The sequence below is a fragment of the Lithobates pipiens genome, unplaced genomic scaffold (assembly GCF_037356315.1).
Source record: "Lithobates pipiens isolate NorthernLeopardFrog02 unplaced genomic scaffold, aLitPip1_a1.2 Scaffold_8, whole genome shotgun sequence".
Taxonomy (NCBI): domain Eukaryota; kingdom Metazoa; phylum Chordata; class Amphibia; order Anura; family Ranidae; genus Lithobates; species Lithobates pipiens.
Window position 1 is genome coordinate 269,359,212 of NW_027507903.1, and position 27,294 is coordinate 269,386,505.

The following is a 27,294-nucleotide window of genomic DNA, read 5'->3' on the forward strand; positions in this document are numbered from 1 at the left end:
ACAGGTGACGCTGGTTGGTTAGTTATTTTTTTATAGTTTCAGGGCACCCGCCATTTATTACCTAATAAAGGTTTAACCCCCTGATCACCCGGCGGGTGTCATTTGTGACTAATAACTGTTAGGGCAGTTAGGGTTAGCCCCCTTTAGTTCTAAGGTACCCCCCTAACCCCCCCAATAAAGGTTTAACCCCGTGATCACCCCCCGTCGCCAGTGTCACTAAGGCTGGGTTCAGATTGCAGCGGTTTGAGAACGGATGTGATTCGCACCGCACTGCAGTGCAAATCACATCCGATCTCTGTGCGATTCGAGTTCAGCCATTCGCCGCACCCGCCACACCCGCCGCACCCGCCGCAAATTCGCACGGGACCCTTTTTTTGGCCCGCAGCAGAATCGGATCGCATGGGTGTTCACACCATGCGATCCGAGTTTGCAGATCGCACTGCGATATGCGAACTGATCTGGGGGTGTCAGTAACATTTCACTGACACTCCCAGCAGTTCGCATAGGGCAGTGTGAACTGCCGCCGGGAGGCATGCGATGCGGGAACCCGCCGCGCATTCGTGGCGTTCCCGCATCGCTCCAGTGTGAACCCAGCCTAATAAGCGATCGTTTTTCTGATCGCTGTATTAGTGTCACAGGTGACGCTAGTTAGGCAGGTAGGTATTTAGGTTCGCCGCAGCTTTTTATAGCGCCAGGGACCCCCATATACTACCGCATAAAGCCCCCTGATTGCCCCCTAGTTAACCCTTTCACCAGTGATCACCATATAACTGTTACAGGTGACGCTGGTTGGTTAGTTATTTTTTTATAGTTTCAGGGCACCCGCCATTTATTACCTAGTCTCACTAGTGTACCCCTAAATTTAGGGGTGTCTACTTTCCAAAATGGGGTCATTTGGGGGGGGTTTGTGCCATCTTGGCATTTTATGGCCTTCAAAACTGTAACGCCCTTAGAAAGCCTGAAGGCGGTGCTTGGTTTTCGGGGCCCCGTACGCGGCTAGGCTCCCAAAAAGTCCCACATATGTGGTATCCCCGTACTCAGGAGAAGCAGCAGAATTTATTTTGGGGTGTCATTTCACATATGCCCATGGCATGCGTGAGCAATATATCATTTAGTGACAACTTTGTGAAAAAAAAAAAAAAAAAAAAAAGTTTGTAATTTTCCCGCAACTTGTGGCAAAATATAAAATATTCCATGGACTCAACATGCCTCTCAGCAAATAGCTTGGGGTGTCTACTTTCTAAAATGGGGTCATTTGTGGGGGTTTTGTGCCATCTTGGCATTTTATGGCCTTCAAAACTGTAATAGGTAGTGAGGAGTGAAGTCAAATATTTACGCCCTTAGAAAGCCTGAAGGCGGTGCTTGGTTTTCGGGGCCCCGTACGCGGCTAGGCTCCCAAAAAGTCCCACATATGTGGTATCCCCGTACTCAGGAGAAGCAGCAGAATTTATTTTGGGGTGTCATTTCACATATGCCCATGGCATGTGTGAGCAATATATCATTTAGTGACAACTTTGTGAAAAAAAAAAAAAAAAAAAAAAAGTTTGTAATTTTCCCGCAACTTGTGGCAAAATATAAAATATTCCATGAACTCAACATGCCTCTCAGCAAATAGCTTGGGGTGTCTACTTTCTAAAATGGGGTCATTTGTGGGGGTTTTGTGCCATCTTGGCATTTTATGGCCTTCAAAACTGTAATAGGTAGTGAGAAGTGAACTCAAAAATTTACGCCCTTAGAAAGCCTGAAGGCGGTGCTTGGTTTTCGGGGCCCCGTACGCGGCTAGGCTCCCAAAAAGTCCCACATATGTGGTATCCCCGTACTCAGGAGAAGCAGCAGAATTTATTTTGGGGTGTCATTTCACATACGCCCATAGCATGTGTGAGCAATATATCATTTAGTGACAACTTTGTGTAAAAAAAAAAAAAAAATTTATTTTTTGTCATTATTCAATCGCTTGAGGCAAAAAAATAAAATATTCAATGGGCTCAACATGCCTCTTATCAATTTCCTTAGGGGGTCTACTTTCCAAAATGGGGTCATTTGGGGGGGTTTTGTACTGCCCTGCCATTTTAGCACCTCAAGAAATGAGATAGGCAGTCGTAAACTAAAAGCTGCGTAAATTCCAGAAAACGTACCTTAGTTTGTAGATGTGACAACTTTTGCGCAAACCAATAAATATACAATTATTGACTTTTTTTTTACCAAAGACATGTGGCTGAATACATTTTGGCCTAAATGTATGACTAAAATTGAGTTTATTGGATTTTTCTAATAACAAAAAGTAGAAAATATCATTTTTTTTCAAAATTTGCGGTCTTTTTACGTTTATATCGCAAAAAATAAAAATCGCAGAGGCAATCAAATACCATCAAAAGAAAGCTCTATTTGTGGGAAGAAAAGGACGCAAATTTTGTTTGGGTACAACATTGCATGACCGCGCAATTACCAGTTAAAGCAGCGCAGTGCCAAAGTGTAAAAAGACCTCTGGTCATTTACCAGCAAAATGGTCCGGTCTGAAAGTGGTTAAAACAGAACCCCTATTGAAGTCTATGGGAATGGACCCTGAAAACAATTTCTTCCCAATTTTAAGACTACTAGGCAATAGTCATAAGGGGCATGCATCAATACAAAAAAACAAAAACAAGTAGAGAGCGTGTCCATCTTTTAATGCAACCTTGACATCAACAAGGAAAACAACAATCCTTCCAATTACATGTTTAGAAGATGCCTTTTAGGCTGTATGCAATATTATAAAACAGTATAGCTGAATGTATCTGGGTTTAGTCTGGAACAAGTTCGGCAAACATGACTAACATTATGGAGCTAAATTCAACGCCATTGATGTAAATGAGAGCTGCATGTTAAAAGACAGTAATGGTTGTAATAGATTTTTAACCACTTGCTGACCGCCGCACACAGATGTACATCGGCAGAATGGCACAGGCAGGCATGTGGGCTTACCTGTACGTCCCTTTAAATGTGTTGCCTATCAGGCGCGTGCGGACGCCACACACCATGGGAGCATGCCCGCGGGCTCCCAGGAACTCAATGTTTTCCGGCGGCATGCGATTGCAATGTGGAGAGGTAGAACAGGGAGATGCCTATGTAAACAAGGCATTTCCCTGTTCTGCCTTGTGACATGACAGGGATCTGCTGTTCCCTGTCTTCGGGAGCAGTGATTGCTGTCATGTCAGTGGAAGCCCATCCACCCACAGTTAGAACACCTCCCTAGGACACACTTAAACCCTTGATCGCCCCCTAGTGTTTAACCCCTTCCCTGCCAGTGTCTATTACAAAGTAAACAGTGCATTTATCACTGTATAAATGACAATGGTCCCAAAATAGTGTCAAAGGTGTCTGATGTGTCCGCTGTAATGTCACAGTCATGATAAAAATTGCAGGTCACCACCATTACTAATAAAAAAATGAATAATAAAATGCCATAAATCGATTCCCTATTTTGTAGACGCTATAACTTTTGCGCAAACCAATCAATATACGCTTATTGCGATTTTTTTTTTTTACCAAAAATATGTAGAAGAATACATATCGGCCTAAACAGGGGAAAAAAAGTATGTCAATTTTGTTTGGATGCAACGTCGCACGACCGCGCAATTGTCAGTTAAAGCGACACAGTGTCATATCGCAAAAAGTGCTCTGTTCTGGAAGGGGGTAAATTCTTCTGGGGCTGAAGTGGTTAAACAAATGGCATGGAAGACATCTACCAAAAGCAATAACAATTTTAACATTTATGTTTGGTGGAAATCAGAAATTTTAGTAATGCTTTGAGTGAAACATTAAAAATGCAAAGTAATAACGTGCATGGGGGATGCCCTGACTTTGCCTGTGAAGTGGCACATCTCTGTGATGTATAAAACCTACTATAGCAACATTTACAAAGAAAAACAAAGCTGCAGGGGATTCACTTTATCTATACTCTACACTGGACTGGATGGTAATGGGGGCCCCACAAAAAAATAAATAAAGGGCATTGGGTTCCCCCAATTCAGGTCTGGTACAAATTTTAAGAGGGGCCCCACAAAAAAAACTGTGTGCGCCCCCCCTCAAATTCTGCACCAGATTCTTATCATAGCATGCAGCCTGGCAGGCCAGGAAAGGGGCTGAACCATGGCAGACCACCTGCTTTTAGTGTGCGAAGGGTACCTTGCCAGGGAAAGACCCTCCTGGAAAAGCATGTGATGCTCAAAGCCTGCTGTGAGAAAAAAATCGCAGATGCACATCTCCACTTGTTACTTGACTCATATGACCTGGTGGATGACAACTGTTATAGACAAAGGGACCGAGTCTCCTGAGTGATGATACTGACCACATATGGACATGACCATATATGGTCAATTATGTCACTGAGATCCCATGCTGTCATAGATTAAACATTATTACATTATTATGTCAATATATGGTCAATAACATTAGCCAGGAGACCTTGCACCAAATGTCATCTGCTGGATCTGTCATTTAGGGGGAGTGAAGTGACAGAAACAGATGTGTGTCCATGTTCAGTGGATTGGACATTGTTATTGGTGAGGATCTACATTGCTGGATGGCATGACTGATGATGGATTTACATTATGGAACTTATTTTTATTATTAAAAACTTTGTATGTCTTTTTTTTTTTTACACTTTACATTTTTTTCTGAATGAGTAGGAATGCTATTTTTGTTAAAGGGGGCTTCCATATTCCAATAAGAACTAGTGCCCCCATTGGAAGATTTCCCCTGTATTACTGTTCTGGTGTCAACCCAAAATTTGGGATTTTCTTTTACTGTCGCTTTTGATGATAATGGTAATTGGAGAGGGTGAATCTGCCTAACAGGGGCATAGACAGCAATAGAAACTGACAGGTGTTTTAATTCCTCTCCACTCTCCAAAACTAAAAAAAGAAACATTTTGCCTTTAGTTACACTATAAGCTCAATGCCACAAGTATAAAATGTTCATTAAATCCCCAAGGGGTTCTGAGTGACAGCGTTGAGGAGAGGGAGCACGATGGAGTGTGCACACAGAGCCCATATAGCTCCATTAACCCCTCCTCTGCAAGCTGTCATTTCACCTAATCATGCAGCCCTATGACCCCCTTGCTTCCCTACATGTACATAAACACTTGCTTTATTAAGCCCAGACTCTCCTGCCATTTTGGAAGGAATCAAAAATTAAGCTTTCGACTTGTTTTCTTGTAAATGACAGGGGCAGAGCAGGGCGTGTCATTCACAAAAACACAAACTCAACAATACACTTCACCTTCCACAAGTTCAGTATCTGGCTTGTGTTGATGTGGGCTTGTGTTATTGTAAATGACGGTGCTCCTCTGTAGCCACTGTTATTCAAGAAAAAATGCCAACAACTTGATAGTTGATCTCATCTGAAATTGCAGGTAGTTGTCAAGTGGTTCTGGGCTTCATTAAGTTAGCGTTTTATATACAAGTAAGGTAGCAGAGGAGGCACAAACAGGGATGCAATATTACATGGAGGGCAGCAGAATGTAGAGGTGTCGGGGATGTCAATGATGGCTGTAACTGCCACATAGAAATGCCCTTTATTTGGGCTTCAGCCTGAGGAGGAGCTCTACCCTGATGGTAATAAAAACATAATTTTATTTCCAACCACTAAATATAATGTGCAGTGGGTCCCCTGGGAGATTTACCTAGCATTTTTTACTTGTGGTGATACTACTCATTTACATACAGCAGCAGCGCCTCAATTTGCTTTATTAAGACAAAAAGGCTTTTGGCTGTGAAGCCTGAATTTTTTAACCAGTGGTAATAGGCCTGAATTGAACAAGGGAACTAGCAGCCAAGACAAATATTTTAGCAATAGCAAGGCATCCTTCTAAAAAAATTAAACTAGAGCCTTCAATGGCTGTCCAGTAGTATAACAGTTCACAGTGTAGTTTGTGAGCTTCTTTCAATGCAATATCACACTGTAGTGTCTTCTATAGTGTATACTTTTTCTGGTGTATACTATCAGAGACAATAGCCAGTGGCTGAGCAGTGGGTAATCACCTTGGTTATGCTTCAATGTAAAAGGAAGTGACAAGACAATTTGTATTCTGAAATAAAAATTTAATTGTATAATTTCAGAAACATGCATCACACCTATTTTACAGTGGCTGGAGTGTGTAAGCATCTTCTTTAGACCGCTAAGTAAGAGGAAGAAATTGGGGGAGGGCTTGAAATAAATACTATAACGCATTTCATTTATAATAAAAAATAATAAATAGTATATATACTGTAGTGTATATATATATATATATATATATATATATATATATATATATATATATATATATATATATATATATATATATATATATATACTGTATATACACTGTATATAGTGTGTTTCTGAGACAATAGCCATGCATATTGTAAAGTGGCTGGAGAGTATGTAAGCAGGTTGTTCGGGCCTCAGTGTAAGAGGAGACAATAGCCACAACTATTATAGGGTTGCTCAACAGTATTTAAGCCACTTGATTAGGTCACAATAAAAAAAAGGAAAAGGAGAGATATGGCAGGTTTTACCTTGACTTAAAAATTAGAGTGTATTATCTCTGAGAAATAATAGCCACAAATGCTATATATTTGAGTATTGCTGCACTGGAATAGGCTGCAAACAGAGAACAGAGAAAAAGAGCATGATTTACTCAGATGGAAACGTTAGACATTTTGCAGATAGTTCCCAGTTGCAGAAACATTATGTGGGGAACTTTTACTGTGTTAGAGTACCAAAATATGAAGAGAAAAAGTATCAGAAGTTGTAATAGTGGCAGCGGCAGACCATCAGAGGTGGCAGAAATCAAAATGGTAGCAGTCCATCAGAGGTGGCAAGTGTTTATATTGGTGGCAGTCCAGCACAGTGGCATGAGCTGGAATTGTGCCAGTGCAAGGCAAGTAGAAGTGCCAAGAGCTGGTAATGTTGGCAGCAGAAGGCCAGGAGATGTGGCAGGAGCTAGTAATGGTGGCGAACCAGCAAATGTTGCAGGATCTGGTAATGATGGCAGTTCAGCATAGGTGTAAAGAGCTGGAAATGGTGGCAGTCCAGCACAAATGTCAGGAGCTGGTAAGGGCGGCAGCAGAGATGTCAGAAGCTAGTAATGGTGAAAGTCCAACAAAGATGACAGGAGCTGGTCATGGTGTCCAACCAGCAGAGGTGGCAGAAATTAGTCATAGTGTTAGACCAGCAGAGGTGGCAGGTGCTGGAAATTGTAGCACAGGTGGCAGGAACTGGTAACACAAACAGGAACTGTTAATAATGGCAGGAAATCAAAGGTGGCAGGGGCTGATAGTGTTGGCAGGTTTGAAGTGGCATCAGGAGCTGCTAATGGTGAAAGAAACCAGGCATGGCACTAATGTAATTTTAATAATTTGTGAATAAATTTGTATAATTTTAAAAGCAGTGTATATTATTATATGTATATTATTAGGCACCTATAAAGTTCAATTTCTAGTGTATTTTTATGCCTGACATACAATGGCATGGAGTCATCCACCTCTTGGCCTGCCCCTAAATAGCTGCCAAAATCTCTTACCCAGTGTGGCTTCTGCCCCCTAGGCATACTAGCAGCAAAAAAGCAAAGCAGCATTTTGAGGCTCTGAGGTGCTTTGGGTGAATAGTGATTCTTCAGAGTGAGAGGAAGCCATTGAGCAGGAGGGGCTAGAGGTGACTGCACTGTCACCTACAGCAGTGTGCAAGCCATGAGGGGTGGCACCACTAGCTTTGGTGGTGTGCCCCTTCCTGTATCTTCCCCAGCCTCCAGCAAATTTAGCTATTGTGTTGTACTGTGGATGCAATGTCCCTGTCCATGCTTTCTGGGCCATGTATCTGTGGTCATGTGGACCCTGTCACTGACAGTGTGGTCCAGTAACATGGACATGTTTGCTTTCACATGATGATGGAAGGCAGGGATGGACTTCTGGGCAAAACAATGGTGGCTGGGTACCTGCCAATCTGGTACAGCTCAGGTCATAAACTCACAGAAGGGAGCCAACTGCATTGAGATGTTGTGTATTGCTGTGGCATTGAGATGCCTTCTGAGACTTCCCTCCCTATTGCCCTGTACACACGGTCGGGCATTCCGACCAAAAAATCTGTCTGATTTTTTCCAGCGGATTTTGGCCGAAACTTGTGTAGCATAGACACGGTTGTCAAAAAATCTGATCGTTCTGAACGCGGTGACGTTTGTTGCGTACGCCGGGACTACGTAGAGGCCAGTAACCAATAGCTTTCGTCTCGTAATTTATTCTGAGCATGCTTGGCACTTTGTCCTTCGGAATTCTCTACAAACGATCGGAAAAAGTCAGATCGGATTTTGTTCTCGGAAAATTTTAGATCCAGATCTCAAACTTTTTCCGTCTGAATTTCCGACGGAAAAAGTCAGATACAGCCCACACACGATCAGATTTTCCGACAACATAATCCGATCGGACCGTTTCCGTCGGAATTTCCGTCCGTGTGTAAAGGGCATAAAACTCGAGACCACAGATATTGCAGTACATGCAGATGTAGAATCTTGTGAAATGAGGGAGTGGTGGAAAATGAGGGAAAAGCAACTGGTTGTTTTACCATACACTGCAGCCAGTGGCTGAAGCTACAGATTGGTTCCAAAGCTTTGCTATCCCCTATCCATCCCAACACATGTACGTTACCTAGTTAGCATCATTAAAATGTTACTATGGTAGGGGTACCAAAAACATGAATGAGTTGTCAGCATTACACTGAAAGCATTGAAAATGTAGTATATACTGCAATTGGGATATGGCCCAATGTGATCACTCATCAGCAGCATTACTATTTCACACCACAGTCGAATCCACCTAAAACTAATATTGTATTTTGGATGGATTCAGTAACATAACTATGCATTGGTTTCTTTGATCTTTCTGACATTTCAGCAGCAAGGTCTTATGTAAATGTTCTAAGTTTCTTTGCACTGACTCATATAGAGTAAATGGATCTTCAACAACCACTGTAATTTGACAACTAAAGAACAAATGTTACTTTAATGGAAAACAGGCGTTTATACTACATGGCCTCAATTTGCTTAGTGGTGAACATGCTTCACAATTTGCAGCAATATTCTAATGTTATTTCATCACTGCACTGTAGTATGGATACATTTATACAATTGAATAAATTACACAAACTGAAAAATATCAGTATTTACTATAGTAAAGTCAAAACGTTTGCTGACATTAGACATCAGAAAAATTATGTGAACATACAGTATGTGGGTCTGTGCGCAAACTGTCTATGCTAAAAGGGCTTAGGACAAGTATTTTAGAACAACAGTACATAAGAGGCGTAAGTACAATTTTCTAATGACAAACAATCACCTTGTTAGCTAGATATCCATTTCCTTATTTTCAAACAGTGGTGAAATGATAGAATGACCTGTACATCCTGAAAGAGGGATGTTTTAATAAACAGCATCTGATGAAAGATGTCTCCTAGCTGTGGTTATGATAATGAGGCCATAGTCCCCACAGATCTCTGAGCCCTACCAAACACACAGCTGACACAGATGTCTTACATACTGATATATGAGGAAATTTGAGTCTGATATTTATATGAATTGACGATGCTAAGAGCAACGACAGTGTAAAGACAGTTACAACTGTAATATCTTATCAATGAGGCTTTTTCGTAATCTTGTTCAGAAAGACATTTGGGCTTTTACTATAAGTAATAAAAGTAATATCCCTAAGGTAGAAAAAGGTTAAAACCCCTATGGGGTAACTTTTTGCTGCCTGCGTCCTGCTGGGAGATTTTCCATTCAACAGGGAATCTTTTTAGTAGCTGGATTTACCATCTTAGACCATTGTCATAGCAACAAGTGACCCCATTGGGGGATTCTTCTCCCACACCTTGTTCTAATAACAGCTCAACATTTTAGGCTTTCTTTTTACACTCAGTCTCAGTAACAGTAGTCACTAGGACAAATAGAGTGGTGAATCTTCCCAGTGGGGACACAGATAGCAATAAAAGCTTGACAAAGAGTCTAACTTTTCCAGTTTTATTACAAAAAATGCCTTTACATGCCTTTACTTTAAGGGTTGATTAAAACAAAAGTTATGTTTTAACAATAGGCACGCCCTGGTAAACAGAGTCAGCCATTCATTTCTTGTATATCTTGGATAATTCAATAGTAAGAGCTCTTTGCCAAAATTCCTGACTCTATTGCTGTCCACCTCAGAGATGTATGGGTTTCCACACACCACTTCTTGTGTTCCTGATTTTACCTCTTGTTGTATTCTCCATAATAAAAAAAAAAATTAATCAGACAGACTTGGACCCCCTTATAATGTTCATTGAAGGTGTGCATACCCAGGACCTATGGCACAGAAATCTTACCAGAGTTCCAGAGAAATCATAAACTGTTGTATTTTTTTAATTTATCAGCATCCATCAAAAACTGAAATATCAGTTCTGAATGAACAGACCCGTTAAAAACCACAAGATTGTATTGCTTATTTTCCAATTTTTTTCAGAAAAGGCTAGGTATTAGATGTATTATTCCTTATTTTGGAACATTTCGTTACCGTCTTATTCATTCCTTACATTTTTACATCTATTGAACTAATCACAGTGGCATATTAATGCATATATTAAAAGCCTTAACATATAATATTCAACTTACAAAGCATTTGTAGGGTGTTAACAACTTGGATTGTCTACTTCCTGCACATGTCTGTAGAGGCCACAAGATTTAGCCAGTAGTTGTGAAAGTACACCATAATGGGTACTGAACATTTAATACATAAGTAAGGTAACACAAAAGGTAAATGTTTAAAAAAAATAGTATATGGTTAATGCTCATTTGTATAAAATTGCGTAGTTTGTAGTCCGATTTAAACATGGATAAAGCATTTTTTTTATTCATCAATGTGATTTGATGACACAATGTATGGTAGTGGTCCTTTTAACCATATACTACCAGCAAGAAAGTCTTTTGTCCCCATCTGAGCTTAGAGGCCAGATGGAAATACAAGACCCTTTGGATACTGTGGACATAAGAGCAAAAAACCAATCCAATATTGACTTACTGAATGACATATATGTCCTTGCGTCTAAAGAAAAATGATGAATATCTGGAAGTAAAGATTCATTAATAATTATAAAATGTATTGGCAGTATAATAAACTATAGTAAAATACATTTACTCATTTTTTTTTTTACATGTCCATGTATTTTTATGGATACCAAGTTTGTCAACTTTCTAGTTTAAATGATTGCATTTATTTAAAAATGGGCTACATGTTTTTCTTTGGGAGATGGGTAGAACAGTAAACAGAACCAGGGCTGGACTGATGTGTAGACAAAATAAGCGGCCACCATGTCAATTTCAATGAAAGAAGGGGTTACAAAAGTACATAACCCATAGTCAGTAGTAGACTGCTTTCTTGCAGTACAGAAATGGACTTTTAGTGACAAGCTATGTATAAAACTGTGAAAATATCTTGCTTTTATTGTGCTATTTAATGTAATATATGCAAAAGAGCTTCTGCTGAGGCCTTAATCTGGCTATTTGGATTTTGGGAACACCCCCTAGACCTCAATGGGTGCTAGCTGAGCTAAAATACAGTAAAAATAGATATGTTTGCATTATTTTCCTACCTACTTCTGCCGCCGCTAGGGAAGCTCGGTCTGCTCATCTACTGCCAGCCAGACTACTAATCATACTGCATATACAGAAAAGGTCAAAATGTGGAAGGTTGAAGGTATACATGCATCTATGTGGTGGTTTCATAAGAAGGAGTGGTGTCAAGAAATGGAGTCCATAGGGAAATAATTATGCAAGGAACTGGACAAAATGGTAGGGGGGGCATACAGTTTGGTAATTTCACCTTGAGTGCTAGCCCTGCCACTGGCCAGAACAGTGCCTTTGTCTATATTGAAAATCATTTTTCCTTTTAATCCAATTCAGGATGCATATTAGATTGGATTGAGTCATGTCTCTGAACTGTAGAAGAAAACTACAAAGCAGCGCTCTATGGAGTTTGTTATATTGTGAGCTGGATAAATAAAAACTGCAGGAAACTATGAAAGCTTCAAATACTGAAATAAACAGTCATGCAGGTGTGTGATCAAAATAATAATGTTAAAAGCATATGAAAAGACTGGTGACATCCGGGTGGAAAGGGGTTAATGTCACCCAAAGGCTTGCTGGTCAAACATGGTAAGGGATGCCTTGAACCATGTGAAAATGAATGGAGGCCCAGTGGGGAGGATAGCAGTCCACTGCCCTGCAAACTTGTGATCAGACTGTACCTGTGTCCAGGAGAATGGGACCGCGGGATGCAAGGGAACACTGTACCAACCGCTATGATGACTTGGGCTGGTGGCCAGAGGAAACCAAACTGGGCTGTGGGCGGTGAGGTGTGACAGCCACCGTAAGATGGTACAGATTGGGAGAGCCGGGCTCGCTGGGTGACATTAGCCCCGCGCTGGAGACAAATGAAAACAGGATGTCTGTGATGCACAGTGGACCGAAAGCTGCTGGGCTGATGTGAATATATGTTTCTCGTGCCTGCGCTTTATGAAATATATAATAAAGCGCGAAGCATGTAGTCATGGCAACCCAGCAGCTTAAGGTCCACTGTGCATCACGGGCTTCCTATTTCCTTTGCCTCCGGCGTGGGGCTGATGGCACCCAATGCGCTCGGTTCTCTCGGCTCTGCTCGGCTCTCCCGGTCTGTACTGTCTCATGGCGGCTGTCACACCTTACTGTCCGCAGCCCAGTTTGGTTTCCTTTGGCCACCAGCCCAAGTCATCACAGCGGTTGGCACAGCATTCCCCTACACCAGTGATGGCGAACCTCGGCACCCCAGATGTTTTGGAACTACATTTCCCATGATGCTCCTGCACTCTGCAGTATAGTGGAGCATCATGGGAAATGTAGTTCCAAAACATCTGGGGTGCCAAGGTTCGCCATCACTGCCCTACACCCTGCAGTCCCATTCTCCTGGACGCAGGTAAGGCTGACCATGAGTCTGCAGCGAGTGGGCTGCTATCCTCACCACCAGGCCTCCATCCGTTTTCACATGGTTCAAGGCGCCCCTTACCATGTTTGACCAGCAAGCCTTTGGATGACCTTAATCCCTTTTTATCCAAGTGTCAACAGTGGTATTGTTTGCTTTTAACATTATAATTTTGATCACACATCTGCATGACTGTTTATTGCAGTATTTGAATCTTTTATAGTTTCCTGCAGTTTTTGTTTATCCAGCTCACAATATAATAAACTAGTTTTTTATACAATTCATGTTTCCACATGTACTTTCTAAACTAACCCATAGAGCACTGCTTTGTAGTTTTCTTCTCCTGTTCATCCATTTTCCAGTGGTTGGCGGCTGCAATGGGCTCCAGTTCACTTAACCTTGTTGATCCATGACATCTTTATATATAACTGACAGTTTTTAGCGCTCAAGGAACTTGTTGTTGTTTTGTAATGTCTCTGAACTGTGTTCAAAGGTAGTAGCTAGACTGGAATGTACTGGTTAATTGCCATTATGGGTCTCCACAGTGCATAGACAAGGCAAGTGCAATTAAGGCTTAATTAGAACATTTGCGTTTTGATTTTGTGTGCAAAATGACTTGACTGCTATATAACTTCTTCTCCTGTCTGTTAGGCAGATACACTGCCGCAAATGTCATAAAAAGCCCAAACTTCTAGGTATGGAGAAAATTTAATTGTTTCCTCTTCCAGTTGACAATTTAGTACAAGGAGCTGAGTGACCTATTGCCAAGCCCTGCCGCATGAGGGTTGTAGGAGGCATGTCTATGCATATGCAAATATTGACTTTTGTAAAAGTAACTATTTGCAAAGAAATGTTGAGAGCTTTAATGATAGATTAGAAGCACACTGGAGGGTGGCTGCTATGCAGCTATGGGGTCAATTTGCATTGTGCGACCCTGCAATAAGTTTATTTAAAGTAGAACTAAACGTTTTTGTTTTTTTTTGTTTTGAATAAAGTATAGAGAATATAGAAAACCTGTTTTCATTGCTGTCTGTGTCCCCATTAGGCTGATACATCCTCTCTATTTGTCCTGATGACCAGTGTCATCGAGGGTGAAAGTAAAAGAAAATCCCATTTTGAGTTGTCATAAGAAAAAGAAAAGAGGGTCACTACCTCTGGTGACCCAGGTGGCAACCAGGGATTTCCATTACTTATGAGGTATTTTCTCTCACTTCCTGTTGCAGGTACAGTATGGGGCTGGAGGTGAAGAGAAATCTCCACAATTGGACACAAAAAATGTAAAAAAAAAAAAACCTACAGGGGTTATAAAAATCCATTGGTCTAAAATAAAAATAAAAGTAATTGGGCCTTAGTTCTACCTAAAGTTAGAAACGTTGTTATTGCACACCTAAAATGTTAATAAGTTTGTAAACGAAAGTTTAAGCATTTCAGTAAAGTTATAAAAATTTAAAATTATAAGTGAACTGAATTCATAATCTGTTTTTGAAAATCTGTTCAAAAAATGTCATATATATATATATATATATATATATATATATATATATATATATATATATATATATGTTATGTATAGTGTGGTCTTTTATGTTTACACACAGTACTGGAAAACACTTAGTAGCCCACCAAGTTCTTGTTCTTGTAAGTGTGCACAGTGTCATTCCTCAACATTAACCCCGCTTAGTCAGATCTATTAGAAGTCAATGATTCAGCACCTTGGGGCACTAGAAATGACCTTTTCAATAGGTGGTCATGAAGCAGGACTAATATGTAAAGTTTAAAGTTCTTCAAGAGCGTTTAATGTGTCACCTAATACTTTTTAAAGCTTATTGGCCAGAGCCAACCTTTACTATCATCATCTTAGAAGTCCTTCCATGTACTGTAAGATACAAAAGCACTATGTAGCATGTGTAAAAATACCAAGGATTCATTGGAGGTTATTTTAAATCAAATTAGATGCTACATAGTGTTCAACGTAGACTTTGTTCCAAATTATTACCTTTGTTCATAGAGCAATCTGTGTGTAAAATACTACCTACCTCTACAACCTTATGTGTCACACACTGGAGTTCCTCCAGTCATCTACCCATAATACATACTGTTACTATCTGTCAAAAATGTGTGTTGTATCCATTGACTTCAGCTAACAAGCCTTCAAAATCAAGACAAACAACAGCATGATTCAATTTATTAACATGTATTACCAGCTATACCGTATAAGTATAATTTTTCACCAAGATGCCACATTAACTTAAAAATGAACCTAAAAATAAATGAATAGTTATTAGTGGACACCTTTTTTAAAGGCTGGCACACACTATGAGAAAATTGGGCTAACCATTGTCAGATTTTCTTCATTGTTTCACAGCAAGTTGGTATTGAGGAAGGAAACAATGTATGGAAATTATCATATGACAAAGGCTTTTTTTTTTGTTGTTTATTGTTTTTGGTCATGCACAGTCTTTCAGTTTTTCTTGAACAAAAACTGTACGCATTAAACAAAAATTGTTTTTTCTGTTAATGTAGGAGAAAAATTTTGGATTTTGGAAATTTTTGTTTGCAAATTCTGAATTGGATGTCGAAAGTTGTGTACACACTATATGAAAATCAAACAATTGTGACTCTCGTATGGAATGCTTCTTCCGATTTTCTTATAGTGTGTCTCCCTTAAGAATATTCTTATTTTTTTATAATGCAGTCAGTTGATTTGCATAGTTAACAATCTGTAACCAAACCATGTATGCCTCTGAATTAGAAGAGCTATAACAAAATATATTTTAATCAAAAAGGTTTACAGTGGGGATCAAGAGAAGTTCAATATTTGTCAAAAAAGGGACTGCAAAAAAAGGACAATACCTCTCAATTGTAAATCTGAGTGTCTGAAAGACACAGGTCAGCCTTTGAAAGAGGATATTACTGACCTGTATAAATAAGAGAAGGACAAACACTTCCAAACAAGTAAAGGTCATGGTGGGGTCATGGCTGATGACCTGTTGGACTACTGTTTTGTCAAATGAGTATGCTTACCGTGTTAATCTCTCATCCTTAAGCTCCAAGTCTGCCACTGTGATGAACTGGTCAAGCTTGAATTTAGTGTCAACTATTTCAGCATCTCGTGGGGAATATGTACCACCTTCTTTTTGTTTCTGTCGAATTCTAAAAAAAATATACACTATTCGTTTTCTTTGCTTATATGGAGTTTTCTGAAATATATTGCTAATGAGATAGTGTGTTGTCAATGACTTGAACACATGCGTATGCTAGTAAAAGTATGTCCTAATATTTAAAGCAGAGGTGTCACAACCTTAATTACAAATTCATTCTTTATGTGCCATGCCATGAATTATTCAGGAAAGTAGAATTATTTCTTAAAATGTTTCTGCATTGGGAATATATATTTTAAAATGACCCAATCTGTTCACAACTGCATATAACATCCACCTGAATACTTCATTACATTGATCATACAGTGTTACATTCATACTTTGAGCCTGCACACTAAGATCGCATTAAAAATTCTTAAAAATATATATTTAAATATCTCTCAAACTATGATCAATTTAGTATTGTTACATTTGCATATAAATATATATACTTTTTTTTACAGTGACACAATCTACCTTATAGAATGATATTATTATTTATATATATTAAAGTATAACTAAAGGTAAAACTTTTTTTTTTGTTTTGGATAGAGTGCAGAAAGATTAGAACGCTTGTCATTTTTAATCGCTGTCTTTGCTCCCATTAAGGAGATTTGCCCTCTCTATTTGTCCTGTTTACCTTTATCATTGAAAGTGAAAGTAAAAGAAAATCCCACATTTTAGGTTGTTCCCAATAAATTAATAGAGGGGAGATCTTCCAATGGGGACAATAGTTCTGGTGACTTGGTCTACCCTTAATTTGCAGGGATTTCCTCTCACTTCCTGTTTGGCTATGGGACAGGAAGTTAAGATAAATCTCCACAGATGGCGCAAAAAAAAATCTGACAGGGGTTATAATCCTCCTATAGTTCTACTTTAACATCCATTGTTAATATGCTTATTAAATTAGGTTTTTCTGAAATCGCTTTGTGACCTTTGTTTTTGAATGAACACTGGGGAGATTCACATATCACTGTCTGTATTTCATTCTGTGCTTATAACTGATAAAACTATATTTTATTATGTAACTATAACAGAATAAAAACACCTCTAATTGGTAATTAATTATATGAAGATAAAATACTAAATGTGCAGTAGTAACATGGAAATAAGATCTTACCTCGCAAAGGCATAGATGGCAGCTACGAGAAGGATAACAGAAAGCACACAAAGGGTAACAGATAAGATAATTTCTACAGCTCTTTCTGATAGTCCATCAGCTGGAAAAAAAAGTGAAAATTGAAGGTAATTTTAAATGAAATCTGGTTTGTGGCCAAAATAAAGTTTTTACATACAGAATTTAGCTGATTAGTAAATTAAAACAAATGTGTATCTAGTAGTACCCGGTGTTCCAGATAGCCAAGGATACCTTTTCATCGCAATATGACACATATTATACTGAGTGGGTGAGATACGTGCAGTCAATTTGTAGTCAATTTATTGTCTAGTAGTGCTTGTAGGATATGCATAACTTATACTGTTTTGTTTTGGGGACACAATAGAATTTTTACTCAAAAACACAGGCAAATCAGTAGCCTTCCCCTGTAATGTGTGTCTGGTATGTTTGATGGCACCCTTTTGTTGTCACAACTTGTCTACTTTCACCAGGAATAGACACAGATCAGATTTTGTTCACTGCTAATTGGGGTAATTAAAATGTAGCTGCTAGCATTGCTAATTGGCTTCATTAAGAATCATGTGCACACTGAAGTAGCAGAACATTATGAAAAACATTTGAATTCAGGAAATGAAATCATTTGCATTTTTATATTGTACATTTCCATGATTCTTTATACATTTCGAAATGCATCGTACATTGACATGATGCATCGTACATGTGTGATTTCAGCCTTGGTTTAAAAATGAATGCAGACTTTGTCTAAGTGTCAACCTGCATCTTCACCTAGTAGTTTAACTGGCATGTACATGCATTTGCAACGATGCATGCCTGTGTACAAAGGACTATAGAAATGTACAAAATGATATTATACATGGTAAGGATAAACCTATGTTTGTACACACATTGTACCAGGTTAAATGTTTACTAAATCAAAAAATCCCTGAGAACTTTATAGCACATCAATAAAAAGCTTATTAAAATATTAGATTGATAAATAATGGGTGTTAAATCTAAGAAACAAGTTAAAGATTCAACCAACATGTCTCTTTTGTACTCGGCATTTACTAAAGTTAGAGTCATTAAGCAGTAATTTTACTGGATACCAAGTACACTGAACAAATATTACTGGGTACAAATAGAGGAAAGCTCAGGCAATTTATACTGAGAATTTAGCCTCTATCCAAGATGAAATTACCTCTTGCCTTTTCAAAAATGAGTAAATGATTTTGCAATGAAGGTACTTACGGGATAACTCCATCCAGAGGATCACATGGTCTTTTCATATCAAGAAAACTAACCCATTGGCAGTATTTAGTGTACTTTTTTAAAAACTGAGTGGACTAGATTATTACTTAAAGGTCTACTGTGCAAAACGTGACCTTTACTCAGAAGTCCATTCTAATTTATTAGAAAAATGGTCGTAAAGCATTCTAATGAATACAACGCTGGTACTCGTTCCTTTACCGGCAATGAGATTTAAAATCTTGTTACATAACCACTAAAATGTCTTTGATGTATTTAATGCCTCTGTAAAATATGCTTGAACTACGCAGTAGCTCTCTAGCGGCATTAAAACAGTGTAAAACTACAGAGAAAAATGTGTCATCGTGTGTCACAATGAATAAATTTGTCTTTAATGACTCAATGCATTTTTTTTCTCCATGAAGTATCATGTGCTAATTATGTGCAGTACTTATTTATTTTTATTTGTATCATTAAAAAAATCAGCATACACTATACCCCCTACTTTTTTCACACTCATTCGGTAGCTCCTATAAGAACTCCACTGAGGAGTCACACTAACATCAGACTGGGGTGTCAGTTCCCACAAAAGCTACAGCTGAATTTCTCATCATCATGCTCAAGCACAAAGATGAGGCTGCACCGAGTGCTTTTATATATTAAGACCTTTGGATTAATAGGGAGCATTTAGTATTCTCAATCATTTTTTTTTTTTTTTAATTATAAGCATGTAAGGCTACATTTACATAGCCAGCTAGAGCTGGCTGGATTGCAGGGTTCAGATTCAGCTAAATGCCACATCTGGAAACAACAGCACTCTTTGCTGTGGCTGCAAACAAATTGGACAAATACCTGTGTCCAGTCTGTATGTGGCAAAAAAACACCGTTCCTGAACACAAAGAGATTGATTTACTAAAGGCAAATAGACTGTGCACTTTGCAAAGCAGAGTTGCTCCAGAGCTTAGTATATGAGCAGAAGCTCTGCTGACTGCTTTGGATTGCTATACAGTAGTTTTGCTTTACTGCTATTTCTCACAATAAAAGTTTGTGAGTTGGCTGACCCATTAGAAGCCGTGCACTCTTTGTGGTTGACTTACTAAAGGCAAATAAGCTGTTCACCTTGCAAGGGAATTTGCCCCAAGAGTTGTTTAAATTAGATGAAGATCTATTGAGTTCCATCATGCAATCCATCCATATACAAGTAAAAATGATATATTATTTTTGAATTTCCATGCACGTGATCGGGTATTCGTTGCAAAGTGAACTTTCACTACATTTACTAAGCCCTAGGGAAAATTTCTTTGCAAAGTGAGCAACCTATTTGCCCTTTGTGTGGCTGATATCTTATCTCTGCTGTACAGTTGTGACTAAAGCCGGCCATAGATGGTTCAAATCTCGACCAGTTCAGCAGGGACCGGTCAAATTTCAACCATCTATGGGCAGGCTGATTGTACCCAAGTTGATCCATCAATCGACTTGGGTACAACTAGCATGTTAGATTCTTCATGCAATTTTTGCCAGTGGCTATAGCCGCTAGCAATAATCACTGTGTTCTCCTGGCAGGGACAGCTTCCCCCACCACCCCACTGGGAGAATAACCCGTGGTTGCAGGAAAGAAAATTACACCATCTCTGGCCAGCTTAAGAAAGACTAATTGCAGAGTTCTCTGCAGGTGTATTGACCCTCAGCTGACCTTGTTCTAAGCTGTATGAAGCTAATTTAAAATGATTGAGCATTTCCACAGACATGAATAGGGAGCAAAGAAGTTCTGATGTGAACAAATGCCTATGTTTACAGGCATTCCTTATAATACATTTCAGAAGCTATTCCTCATGAACTTGGGACAGATGAACAGTTTCTGGAGTTTGAGGTGCTAGCTTTTAACCTTGCAGACTTTTGCCGAAAATGAAATATATGTTTCTATTACATTTGTGTGTTGAAAACAATGGGACTTTGGCACAGAGAAAAGGTATTTTAGCAGGGAAGCTATTCCTACATCCTCAGCAAAATGCACCAGAATTGCAACATAAGGGAACCTGGGAACATGTTTTTGAAATATACCACAACTCTATTGCTAAATAAGATAATCCGTGACCATTTGCATTAAGAGTATGTTTCTCTAACATTAAAGCGGTATTAAACCAAAAATGTAATATATTGCAGCGTACCAATCATTAGATGTGGTAGCTAAATCAGTTTTCTTTTTTTTCAGTCTTTTTACTCTGTGTTTTCAGATGGTGATGTGGCCAGTAACACACCTCCTGTATTAGAGTGCCCCCATACATACAGCCATCACATCTAAGAATTGGTAAGCTACAATATAATAAATGTTTACTTTCGGGTTTAATACTGCTTTAAACAACAATTTACTCCAGAGCTCTATAAAATATTTTATTTTGCTAGACACAATCTAAACTATATCATATTTTCAAAGCTGAAAAAAAACATAAGCTATGCCATACATGTATTCTTACCTAATGTTTTTATAGGAATAGAATAATTAGAGTCTGTATATTGCCCTTTAAAATTTGTAGCTCTAAATTTAAATCTATGGGAGAAAAAAAGCAGAATGTTAATACGAGTGGAAACAAATGATCTTTAGATATATAGACTGCAATCCACCCAGCAATGAATTAGCAGAATTGGCACAATACCAATATAAAATATTTCTTATGTCTTATTTAACCACTTAAGGACCAGAATATTTTCCCCCTTTATGACCAGGCCACTTTTTTCCAATAGGGCACTGCGTCGCTTTAACTGACAATTGCGCAGTTGTGTGACGCTGTACCCAAACAAACTTTGCATCCTTTTTTTCCCCACATATTGAGATTTCTTTTGGTGGTATTCGATCACCTCTGCGGTTTTTATTTTTTGCACTATAAACAAAAAAGAGCAAAGATTTTGAAAAAAATATATTTTTTACTTTAAAAAATGTAATCAGTTTAGGCCAATATGTACTACTTATTTTTGGTTAAAAAACTGCAATAAGTGTATATTGATTAGTTTGCGCAAAAGTTATAGCATCTATAAAATAAGGGATAGTTTTATTTTATTTTAATTTATTTTACTAATGGCTGTGAAATGATTTTTAGTGGGACTGCAAAATTGGGGCAAACAGACCGACACTTTTGACAGATTTTGAGACCAGTGACATTTTTACAGTGATCAGAGCTAAAAATAGCAACTGATCACTGTATAAATGATATTGTCAGGGAAGGGGTTAACATTAGTGGTGATCAAGGGGTTAAATGCGTTCCCTGGCAGGTGTTTCTAACTGTGGGGGGAAGGGACTGACTTCGAGTACAGAGAGATCGCTGTTCCTGATCACTAGGAACAGACGATAACTCTGTACTTCCCTTTCAGAACACTGATCTGTTTGTTTACATTGACAGAGCCCTGTTCTGGCACTCTGTGGAGTGATCGCGGGTGGCCGGTGGACATCTCAGCTGCTGGCCATGCGCATCAACTTCCCCGCCGTGCAGCGCCTGCTATAGCTGTAAAACGGACTGACGTAAGGTGATTCATGGAAATGAGCCAACCTGCCACAGTATAATGACGGCAGCTGGTCGGCACTGTTAGGACCAGAGAATTTCTTTTTTTTTTCCAGTAAATAATGTTTCACCTTTTTAGTCTATCCTAACATAGTATGCAGACCTGTATGGGTTGTTTCAAATTTTAGCAGCAACATATATGAAAATAGAAATCTTCGGCCCAAGATATCAAATACAGCTGAATAAATATGGCATTGATGTATATTATGGTGCTTTATATCACTGTGCATGTTGAATGTCTAGACTGGCCAACATCGGTTATGTCTGTATGGTAAATATGTTAAAGAACAGAATACTTAAGCTCGAGTCTAAGTTAGATCGGTATGTATTGTATGTGGCTGGTAACAGCAGCTGAGCAGATGTACGATTGTTGGACTTTACAGTCAGGACAACCACACACATCTCATCATTTGTGAATAAACAGACAACAAGGCATACATATAACTAGTAAAATATACAAAATCACCACGGGAATGTCTGACTGCTATTGGCCGAATGTGCGACATATCAACAAACACCATGCTGCTGGCCTTAATTCAGGGAAACACTGAAATATTCTATTCCATGCAACAGGTTGTGGAAATATATGTGAAATTTTCTAGCTATTGATATCTATTCACTGAAAGAATTTTGGCACTACTGCCCTTAAATAGGCTTTATATGTTCAACAGTGTGACTATATAGGATGCTTGATGGCATGGAACTATCTATCACATCCAATCCAATTGTTGTGGGTGAGCAGCCGTGCTGATGTGGCTAGATAGGAAGCTATTAATTGAAACACAATGGGATGGGGAAGTTCCCCAGGGATGTTTCACTGAAGAGGTGTTAAGTTATCAATCCTTCACTAATTCACATGCGGTGAAGCTACTATCAAAGACTGACTTTATTTACCAAAGCAGCTGCTTTTTAATGAGTGAGTCAATTAGCTTCTGCAGGCTGGATTTGCTTTGCTCCTAAATGTCCTTGAAAAAAATTACATTTCATAACAACATATATATATACTGTACTTTTACTGTCCTCTTAATGTAATATAGTTCCTAAGTCATCTAAAGATGGTATATAAGGCAAAAATTCTGCATTGAATAATTTATTAAAGCAAGCAACCATAAAAAAATGTTTGGATACCTTTAAAGCAAGCAAATAAATTGCAAGACAACTCAATAGAATTTTTGTAAAAAATAATATGTTAGTATATTATGACTATAAACAAAAACATACATATATAGTTTTCTTGGCTTTAGGGGTCCATTACAAAACTCCTGTAGCAAGCAGGTATTGTCAGCTCCAATGACATATACTTCCTGCTTGCTGAAGAAACGGTTTGCCCCATCAGAACATGGTGGATTTGGAAAGCCTTCATTTGTAAAATATGGTCTGGGTTTTTGGAAATAGGCTTCATGCCACTTGGTAATATTCCCATCATGTTGAGCTGTAATGTAAAGCACACAGGAATGTCAGATAACTTCATAAAACAAATAACTGAATGCACCAAGATAACATTTTATTCGCATAGAACTATGTGACATGTGGTAAATAGATGTTTTGCTCTACAGTGGAAAACCACCCTGGTGATATTAATGTTTTATTGCTGGCCAACTTCCAATGATAAAATCACAACAATTGCACTGTAGAAATGCACATCACAACATGTGTGAATCTCAGTTGTTTTAATACATAAGCATATGCTATACACATAGATTTAACAAATAGTATTTGATATTTATTTACAGCCCAAATTGATAGAAGGGGTAATAGTTGCAAGTTTTGTCAGGCTTTGAGGGGAACATATTTCACTCTGACAGGAAAAAATCCAATAGCATAAAAGCATTTTCATGCAGTAACAGTCTACATTAAAGAGATTTCCCATCAAATCTCACCCGTATAACACTCGTTGGGACAGGATGTGCAGGGAATTATCCCCAGTGACAATAATAAAAATGAAACTGTTCTAACCCTTATCCACAAAAAAAGGCTTCGTCTGGAGTGGGTTTTAAAATTTGATAACTTTAATAATACACTACAATGCAAAGATTTCACTTTTTAATTTTGCTTATTAAACAATTTTAAGAGCAAGACATGGTTGCATACAAAGACAACAGAAATAATGAGTGCCACTAGATAGATATCACAAAGCTTAGTTCTGCTTTGGGAATCATGCATGCAATGCAACGGCAGTATTTAAAAGTGAAATACTAATGCGCAAACCAAAATATTGAGATATAAAAATGAGTGGCCGCCAACATGAAAACAGTGCTAATTAAATATTATTATGTAAAATGAGCAAAATCCAATGAATCCAAATCATAAATGCTTCCACCATATGTAGTGCATCTAGTTGAGCCTTTGTTTATGTGTGACTTCAAGATCCAAAACAATGGATTCCTTCTCCTGAGACATCCAGCCAGATGGGTTATAAAGTTTCCACTGGTACCGATATTATTCTTACCTTATCCTCACTCCTCTCCATATATCGTTCACATGTAACATGTAACATAAGAAACTCTCATATCCTTGATGAAGTCACTTGATCTGTGACGCATCACGCCGGATGGAGTCAGGTGACGTCACTTCCTGCCACGGCTGAGACCGGAAGTCCTGTTTGTGAAGCTGATCATCATTATTTTAACTGTAAGTTTATACTTTTTTAATAAAATATGTGTATTGGATTACTGCACTATGGAGAGTTTATTATGTGTAGTTTTCTAATAAATCTGAATGTAATCAAGCCCGTGCAGTCACTGTGTGTAGAACAGGGATAAGATATTACATTCAGAAATCAATTGCCAAACAGGTGAAAAGTTCTTTCATCAATGACACTGCTGTTTATATCTACATTGCCCATGGGAAACAGTAGGCTATTTGGTGAAAAACTTTCAGTCTTTCTTTTTAACTCCTTAGACATTTAAGTGGGCAGCACAGTGGTTAAGTGGTTAGCCCTTCCACCTGGCAGAACCTGGCAGGGTTGCTAAACTCCTTAAGTGAAATTTACTAACACAACACAAACAAATTACTGACCGAGCCAATTTTTGTTGTGACAGGACACAAAAAAATTACTGACAATGCCAAAGTTTTACTGACAGTTCAAAAAGTTATTCAAAATGACAGTTTTAAGTTCAAATATCAATATTTAGGCTACATGTACATAGTGTGATTAGCAATGCACTTAAGGCATAACAAAAGGCAAAAAACATATTTCTCCTTTTACATGAGGCTCAGGTTACTAAAACCTAGCACAGAGTTCTCCCTTATATCAGAGTCTACAGGGTTCCCCTTTATAGTGCTGGGGGAAACTCTGCGGATCCTGATGTAAAGGGGTAGGCTGCAGACCAAGATATGAGGGGTAATGCTGCAGACTCTGGTGTAAAGGGGAACTTTGATGTAAGCTCTGGTAATTATCTGCTCACCAGAGAATTTCCTTACATCAGAGTCTGCAGCATTCCCATTTACATCAGAGTTCCCACTTATATCAGTGTCTGCAGCACTACCCTTTACATCACTGTTCCCCTTTATATCAGGGTCCGCAGAGTTCCCCCTTGCCCTTATACTGTAACAGGAAAATCTGCACACTGTACTGTAAAGGGGAACCCTGAGGACACTGATTTAACCACTTCAGCCCCAGAAAGGATTTACCCCCTTAATGATCAGGTAATTTTTTGCTATACGGCAATGCATCACTTTTACTGATTGCGCGGACGTATGAAGTTGTACCCAAACAAAATTTAGGTCCTTTTTTTACCACAAAAGTAGATTTCTTTTGGTGGTATTCGATCACCTTTGTAGTTTTTATTTTTTGCGCTATAAACAAAAAAATCGTAAATTTTGAAAAAAAAACTATATTTTTTCTTTTTTCTATAATAAATATCCAAAAAAAATAAATAAAAATTCTTCATTAGTTTAGGCCAATATGTATTCTACTACATATAACTTTGGTAAAAAAAAAAAAATCTCCATAGGCATATATTGATTGGTTTGTGCCAAAGTTATAGCGTCTACAAAATAGGGGATAAATGTATGGCATTTTTATTATTAAAATCTTTTTTTTACTAGAAATGATGGTGATCAGCCATTTTTAGCGGTACTGTAACATTGTGGCAGACAGATCGGACACTTTTGACACTTTTTGGGACCATTGACATTTTTACAGTGATCAGAGCTAAAAATAGCCACTGATCACTGTATAAATAACATTGGCAGGGAAGGGGTTAACACTAGTAGCGGTCAAGGGGTTAAGTGTTCCATAGGGAGGTGTTTCCAACTGTGGAGGGGGGTGTACTGACAGGGAGTAGAGAGATATCGCTGTTCCTGATCACTAGAAACAGCAGATCTCTCTCTACTTCCCTGATCCTGCAGGGATCTGTTTGTTTACATTGACAGATACCTATTCTGGCTCTCTGTGGAGTGATCGTGGGTAGCAGGTGGACATTGTGGCTGCCAGCCACATGCATCAGCTCCGGCACCTGCTATAGCCTTTAAAGGGGTTGCTGAGCGCAGCCGAGCCAACCTGCCACAGTATGACTACAGCAGCTGCTTGGCAAGTGGTTAAGGTAGAATGCTGTCAGTAGGGATGAGCCGAACACCCCCCAGTTCGGTTCGCACCAGAACTTTCGAACGGTCCCCAAATTCGTACGAACGTTAGAACCCCATTGAAGTCTATGGAACTCGAACGTTCGAAATTAAAAGTGTTAATTTTAACGGTTAATATGCAAGATACTGTCCTAAAAAGGGTTTGGGGACCTGGCTCCTGCCCCAGGGGACATGGGTCACTGCAAAAAAAACTTTTAAAAACGGCCGTTTTGGCGGGAGCACTGATTTTAATGACGATTAAAATGAAAAAAAAAGTGAAATATTCCTTTAAATATGGTGCCTGGGGGGTGTCTGTAGTATGCCTGTGAAGTGCCACGTGTTTCTGGTGTTTAGTACAGTCCCTGCACAAAATGACATTTAACGGAAATAACGTCATTTAAAGCTGCTTGCGGTTTTAATGTTATATCTGGTTCCTGCAATATGGTTGAAAATCATTGAGAAAAATGGCATGGGTAGCCCTCCCTGCCCATTACCAGCCCCTTTGGGTCTTGTACGCATATTAAGGGGAACCCCGTACCCATATTAAAAAAAGGAAATACGTGTGGCCCCCAGGCCCTATATAGTCAGAACAGCAGTATACAGGCGGTGCAAACAAGACAGGGACTGTGTAGGTTTGTTGTGTTAAGTTGAATCGGTTTGTAATTTTCAACTGGTAC

General features: G+C 38.8%; 1 protein-coding gene across 4 annotated transcripts in view; it reads right to left on the reverse strand.

The window, feature by feature from the left end:
• PTPRQ (protein tyrosine phosphatase receptor type Q) overlaps positions 1-27,294 on the reverse strand; it is a 429,454-nt gene that overhangs the window by 60,744 nt on the left and 341,416 nt on the right. For 2 of the 4 annotated variants that reach the window (XM_077471954.1, XM_077471953.1), the window contains exons 41-45: positions 23,273-23,483; positions 20,972-21,045; positions 17,256-17,355; positions 16,020-16,148; positions 11,061-11,105 (exon numbers count right to left, since the gene is read on the reverse strand). In XM_077471954.1, coding sequence (XP_077328080.1) covers positions 11,061-11,105; positions 16,020-16,148; positions 17,256-17,355; positions 20,972-21,045; positions 23,273-23,483 — 559 coding nt within the window. The remainder of the gene's footprint in view (positions 1-11,060; positions 11,106-16,019; positions 16,149-17,255; positions 17,356-20,971; positions 21,046-23,272; positions 23,484-27,294) is intronic. The other 2 variants (XM_077471952.1, XM_077471951.1) reach the window with 1 other exon arrangement.